The 7,060-nt window shown below is 44.0% G+C and overlaps 1 protein-coding gene across 2 annotated transcripts; it reads left to right on the forward strand.

Annotated features, from left to right (window-relative positions):
- Positions 1 to 575: 575 nt before the first annotated feature.
- On the forward strand, positions 576 to 5,767 carry MAF (MAF bZIP transcription factor). Of its 2 annotated transcripts, XM_063945373.1 has the most exons (3): positions 576 to 2,187; positions 3,461 to 3,529; positions 3,953 to 5,767. In XM_063945373.1, the coding sequence occupies exons 1-3, from the start codon at positions 1,127 to 1,129 to the stop codon at positions 3,957 to 3,959; spliced, it is 1,137 nt and encodes a 378-aa protein (XP_063801443.1). In that variant the 5' UTR covers positions 576 to 1,126; the 3' UTR covers positions 3,960 to 5,767. The 2 variants fall into 2 exon arrangements, with proteins under 2 accessions (XP_063801443.1, XP_063801444.1); XM_063945374.1 differs by lacking the exon at positions 3,461 to 3,529 and having other exon boundaries at positions 588 to 2,187.
- Positions 5,768 to 7,060: the final 1,293 nt, after the last annotated feature.

Genomic DNA, 7,060 nt, shown 5'->3' on the forward strand with positions numbered 1-7,060 from the left:
GCTCTATCTCTCTGTACGGAGACCCCAGATGTTGGAGGTGCTCCTAATCCAATCCCAGTGCTTTGCATCCTGGCTAATACCAGACAGAGCCGAGCACGTTACATATCGCCTGACACATAAAAGAGAATATACAGAATACACTGACAGGGAAGCGCTCTGTACAGTAGGGGGAAAGTTTGCAGCTGCATCTGGGACCTGAAAGAGTTAACATCTGTCTCCCAATAACCCCATCGCTGCTGGCAGGAATGGCTGCAGCTGCCAATGGAGCTATATGCACTCACAGTAACAAAGTATCTAGGAACAATACAGAGCGAGATCATATTGGCCAAGTGCACCCAGTCTCTGCCACCCTCTCTGGGATACAGGCAAGATGGGCAGGACATGCTCCCCATCAGGGTACCACCGCTCCACCAAGAGTTAATTCAGGTTAGTCCCAGCTGACAGTCAGCTGATCGCCTGTGATTGACAGTCCCCCCCTCCCCTCCTTCCCCCTAAAGTTTATATACTATTATGCTAATGAAGCCTGGGGATCCGTGCTCCCATTGGTCTGCCGTTCCTAGTCCATTTGCCATTTGGATTGTGACGTCACGGCGGCTATAAAACTCAGCAATGCTTTTAAAGTGCCTCCGCTGAATGATCCCTGAAACCCCGGCTCTGCCTGGCAGCGGTGCCGCCCTCTCCCTGCAGCTCTGTCCGGGGCAGCGTTACTGTCACCTCTTCGGCAAAAGCCTGGGAGAAAAAAAAAAAAAAAACTTTTAAAGCCCCAGCACCGGCAGCAGCAGCATGCAGTGCTAGTGACAGCCTGAGCCAGTACTTCTTCCCCAGCTCATCGCCCGGGACCCGTCCTGTGCACGGTAGACACTGCAGCAGCTGCCTCCTCCGCCTGCGGATTGTGCGGGACGATGCGCATGTACGCCGGGATCTGCGCCAGGGTGCACTGAGCGGCGGCGGCGGCGCAGGATCGCCTCCCGGACTCTCCCTTGCGCTGCACTCTGCACCTTTGGGGGAGTGGGGGGAAGAGAGAGAGAAGCTGGCTCACCCCGCAGTCGCACCGGGTCCCCCCAGCAGCAGCAGCGTGGTGTCCCCCCTGCCACCCCTGTGGAGGGCTGCGAGCAGCAGCAGGAGGATGGCATCAGAGCTGGCACTGAGCGGCTCCGACCTGCCCACCAGTCCCCTGGCCATGGAATATGTTAATGACTTCGATCTGATGAAGTTTGAAGTGAAGAAGGAGCCGGTGGAGACCGACCGCATCATCAGCCAGTGCGGCCGCCTGATCGCCGGGGGATCGCTCTCTTCCACCCCGATGAGCACGCCCTGCAGCTCGGTGCCCCCTTCCCCGAGCTTCTCGGCCCCCAGCCCCAGCTCCGGCAGCGACCAGAAGAGCCACCTGGAAGACTACTACTGGATGACCGGCTACCCCCAGCAGATCAACCCGGAGGCGCTGGGCTTCAGCCCGGAGGACGCGGTGGAAGCGCTGATCAGCAACAACACCCAGCAGCAGCAGCAGCAACAGCAGCTCCAGGGCTACGATGGCTTTGCCCGGGGCCAGCAGTATGCCTCCTCCGGCGCACCAGGGGGGATGCCCGGGGAGGACATGGGCTCAGCAGCCGCGATGGTCTCCGCAGTGATCGCAGCCGCGGCCGCCCAGAACGGGGGACCCCACCACCACCATCACCACCACCACCACCCCGGGGTGCACGGAGCAGGAGCCGGCCCGCAGTCCGCAGGGGGAGCCGGCGGCGGGGGAGGAGGCAGCAGCTCCCCGTCCTCCTCCTCGGTGGTCGGGGGTCTGCACCCGCCGCCCCACCACCACCATCACCACCACCACCTGCACTTCGACGACCGCTTCTCGGACGAGCAGCTGGTGACCATGTCCGTGCGGGAGCTGAACCGGCAGCTGCGGGGGGTGAGCAAGGAGGAGGTGATCCGGCTGAAGCAGAAGCGCAGGACCCTGAAGAACCGGGGCTATGCGCAGTCCTGCCGGTTCAAGCGGGTGCAGCAGCGGCACGTCCTGGAGAGCGAGAAGAACCAGCTGCTGCAGCAGGTGGAGCACCTCAAGCAGGAGATCTCCCGGCTGCTGCGGGAGCGGGACGCCTACAAGGAGAAGTACGAGAAGCTCCTGGGCAGCGGCTTCAGAGAAAGCGGCTCCAGCAACAGCGAGAACCCCTCCTCCCCGGAGTATTTCATGTGAGTGTCCCCAAACTCCTGTGCCCCTGGGGTCTGCCCCTCCACCCCAGCTGGGGGTATCTAGTCTGTTGTGCACGCTGTATCCTGCCCACCCCAGTATCTAGTATAATATACTTACTTTATTACTACTTACTTTGCTAACTACCCCTACTGGGGGTATCTAGTATTCTGTACTCATTTTATTATTACTTACTGTGCTACCCCCCCTTTACTGGGGGTATCTAGCATTCTATACTCACTTTATTACTACTTACTGTCCTACCCACCCTTACTGGGGGTATCTATACTTACTTTATTTCTACAAACTTTTGCACCCACCCCAGCTGGGGGTATCTAGACTTTTATACTCACTGATTACATACTGTCCTGCTCACCCCTACTGGGGAATATAGTCTATTATACTCTCGTCATGACTACATACTTTCCTACCCACTCCTACTGGGGGTATCAAGTATTCTATACTCACTTTATTACTACAGACTATCCCACTCTTCTTTACTGGTATCTAGTATTTTAGACTCACTTTATAGCTACTACTGACCCATTCCAACCCTACTGGGGGTATGTAGTCTACTTTACTCACTTTACTACTACATACTGTCCCACCCTTCCCTACTGGGAATAGCTAATCTTTTATACTCACTTTATTACTACACACTGACCCATCCATAACTACTGGGGGTATCTACTCTTCAGTACTTACTGTATTACAACACACTGTCCCATCCATCCCTACTGGGGGTATTTAATCTTCTATCCTAGCTTTATGACTATATACTGTCCTGTCCATCCCTACTGGGGGCATTTAATCTTCTATCCTTACCTTATTACTATATTCTAGCCCATCCATCCCTACTGGGGGTATTTTATCTTCTAAATTACCTTTATTACTACAAAATTATCCCATTCATCCCTACTGAGGGTATCTAATCTTGTTTTACTCACTTTATCACTACAGACTATCCCACCCAACCCTACTGGGGGTATCTAAGCCATACTCACTATATAACCACTTTGGGGCACACACTATCCCACTCAACCCACACCCACTGCATACTGATTTGGGAAGGGGGGTTATACTATTTGCCCATAAACTAAAGTCACCCCCCCCCCTTATTGTTGGGATGGAGAAGTTCATGAGAGCTCTTACTTACTGCACCCACCTTATGCATCTCGCCTATTGCACAGTATATGTTGCTGTCATCGCAGCTGCGCCAGTGGGCTGTCATTACAACTTTTATTTGCTCAGCTTAGATTTGATTGTCACCCTTAGGCATTTGGCACGTGCTCTTACCTATCATGATGATGATGATGACGATGCACCCAACACACCAGACACATTGTAAGTCCTTCATACACAGTGATCCAGGGCAGTCTTATTAAACCCTGACCTGTTACCATTCACTTCCAGGTTTCAGCCTGTAAATTGGGGATGTGCCATCAGTGTCTCTCCATTGTTACTACAGATTTATCTCGTATTTTTGCATGAGTCTCCCTGAATTTACACCACAGACCCATAACAGTTTATATACATTATCTGGCGTCTGTACATAAACAGCAGAGACAAGTTTTGGGGTGTTTGCAAACAGTATTTAATTTGATATCATCTGGGAGTTTGAGGGTTGCATTAACTTCTTTCCTTCACCACTTCCCATCCTTTTTCTGAGTTTGTCTTGCACTTATCCGAACCCCACTGCACTCATATGAAGATTCCTCTCTGATTCCTACCATCCTATTTATGATTCCTATTTGTTTTGTTTTTAAGGTCATGAGTTTATGAGCTCGCTGTGAGAAAACAGAGAGAAAGCAGAGAATTGTTGCCATCCCGAGTTCTTCATATGAGATTGCAATAACAAAACAAAACAAAAAAATGTGAATTTTTAGACTATTTTGCTGAATTCATCATTTTTGAGAGTTGCTGTCCTAAAATATATATATAGATATATATATATATATATATTATAAGAGGAGATGGTGTAAAGCAACCTGCCAAAATGAAGCCTGCATCAAACTTCAGTGTTTCATATGACTTTATGGCCCTAAATGAGTGAGACTTGGCCTGCCATTAATATCCCATCCTCATCTCATGCATCACGCTTGCTATTGTGTCTTAGCAACAAAGAACTGTAAATTGTCATAAGACTTTATGGAAAAGAGACAATATATTAATAAGAAGGCCCTGCATGCTGGACATGTACGGTATAATTATTATTATTTTTTGTTTGTGTTTGTTGTTTTTCTTTTTGCTTGGAAAATGGACTACCTGGAAAAAAAATGGCATGACATCCATTTATTTTATTTTATTTTTTTTCCGTTCCTCGTCACTTATTTCAGTTGCAAACGAAAAAGTGCAACCCAGATCCCCCCCCCTTAAATAAAGTTTGCATCCGCTAAAGAAACAAAAAAAACTGTTTTTGAAAAATATGCAAAACTTCAATTTTATTATTATTTTTAATGCACTGATTGCTTTTCCTCCAAAACACAGCAGAATGGATTTTGATATTTAAATGTGGTAAAATGTATATTAAAAAAAATCTATATATAAGGACCTTTGAAAGATGTCTTATAAAATTAACTCGTATTGGGACTAAATGCTGTGAGCGATTGACAGTCTAAACAAATTTATTTTAAGGAAAAAAACAAACAAATATACACCCTTTTTTGCATTTGGTTGATGTCAAATGTGGAATGCTATGGGTTCGTAGTCAATTTTATTCCATTTTAAAAAAAATCTGTGTAGCCCTTTTAAAATGTATGCCACGGATAAAGGAATGTCATAGATTCATTGGAACGAGTTAGATCTGTTTTAGATGTAGAACCTTTTAATGACTGATGCACTAAGTTGTTTACTGTTGTGATGTTGGAAAGATTTAGAAATTGCATTGGGTCTGTTTATTTTAAAGGTAGTTTTCAACGCATGTGCTTGCAACTTAAATATAAGTTGGCTATGTGTTCAACCCATGCTTTACCACTGACTGTATTTGAAAACCAAAGTATTAAAAGGGTAGATACCCTTATGTATATTTATGGGGTATTTTTCATTCAAAAATGTATGTTTTGTTTTTTTTTATTATTATTTTTTTCTCAGCATTGAAGTATTTGGGACTGAATTGCACTAAGATATAACCTGCAAGCATAAAATAAAATGCAGAACTGTTTAGAACGCTAATACATAATGTATGAAGTTATAAACAAACAACAAGAAAATGGCATTACTGCACAATTTTAAAACAATGCAGAGTTTTTTTTATTTACAGTATAATATTGTGGTGCAGAACTGGATTTTCTGTATTCTCACAAATTTCACAAGTCTTAAAGGCAATAACCAGGAAAATTTATTATCAGGGACTGATAACATGTCTTTTGCAGATGAACGTAAAGTTACCATAGTCGATATAAATCCTCGTCAGCTATTATGTTTTATTTTTCCTATGCATATTTTGCTGTGCAAAATTGTTTTATATTTGAGTTACTAACGACATGTGTTGTATTTTGTGATCTGTCATTTTACTTCTATGGTCATGTCAAAAGGAAAAAAAATAATAATCTACAATAATAAACTGCAGTTTTTGATTCTGTATCCAGCTCGGATGTATAATTTTGTTGAGGGGGGTAACTGTTTTTAAAATATACTTTTAAATGAGGGCTATACATTAAAATATGACTTATAGTAGAGGCTTCTAGAATCTCGCAGAATGCAATATATTTGGACATGTAGAATTTAACATACATACTAATTTACTTAACTTTGGAGAAGCTAACAGTCTCCTAAGGTTGTTCAGATTCTTGTCCCTCTCAGATAATGCAATTACCCCCCCCCCCCCCCCCCCCCCCACACACACACACACACACACAAACCAAACACCTGTATGTATCTGAATCCTGCAATTAAATAACTTTACACCCCTGCTCATTCTCGGGTCACTTTTTAATCATTACCCTCACTTTGTCAGGACTCGCCTCTAGTAAAGTCTGCACAATGCTATACAATCATTCAGTGAATTCAGTGGCAATCTAATATATATATATATATATATATATATATATATATATTTAAATGAATAATTTTATTTTTCTAAAAGACTGTGTTCATCACACAGCACAGTGGATAATGCAGACAGAGTGTTGCAGTGACAGAATAAGCAGTGACAAACTTTGAAAGGAAGTCTCCCAGCAGCTAATTGCAACAGTAATTAGTGTCATGATCACATATCAATCTACTGCTGCAAGATAGTGTGCTGGAGAATCATTTCCAACTCACGTTAACGTATAGGTGTGCATTAGATTATGTTAAACTATTGTATAGTAGCAAGACCTTAAGGACTCAAGTTTATATATAATTCTGTACATTAAATATGGAAATTAATATAATCTCAGACTGAGCACTGACATTTCTTCACACTAGTTATTTTAATATGAGCACAATTTCCTAAACACACCTCTGCTTTTTGTAAAATATAATGTCCATTGCTACTCTAATGATCACTGAACCATCACCCTTTGACATTTGACCTTTTGTGTTACACCGTTGTTTGGATAATGATTACAGATCCATATTCTAGTTAATTTAACTTCATATTCTAGTAAATCTTTAGTAAGAGGCTAAACAGTTGCATTTGGAGAGACGGCATCTGCAGATAGAATCTCTCCTTATATATAAAATGTAAAGGTCCTGCTAACACTAGTTATTTTCCTTGCCTGCCATAAATCAAATATTGAAATGTTCTCCAAATGATTGTTCTGTTCTGTAGACTTCTGCAGTGTCACAGTATAACGTTTAACGCTTTCATAGCCCCCAAGCAATGAAAGCGTTAAATGTTATACTGTGACAGTACCAGTTCTTGTAAGTTGGAAATGATAGAACCCACAATAC

Source organism: Pseudophryne corroboree, chromosome 11, assembly GCF_028390025.1.
Source record: "Pseudophryne corroboree isolate aPseCor3 chromosome 11, aPseCor3.hap2, whole genome shotgun sequence".
Classification (NCBI taxonomy): Eukaryota; Metazoa; Chordata; class Amphibia; order Anura; family Myobatrachidae; genus Pseudophryne; species Pseudophryne corroboree.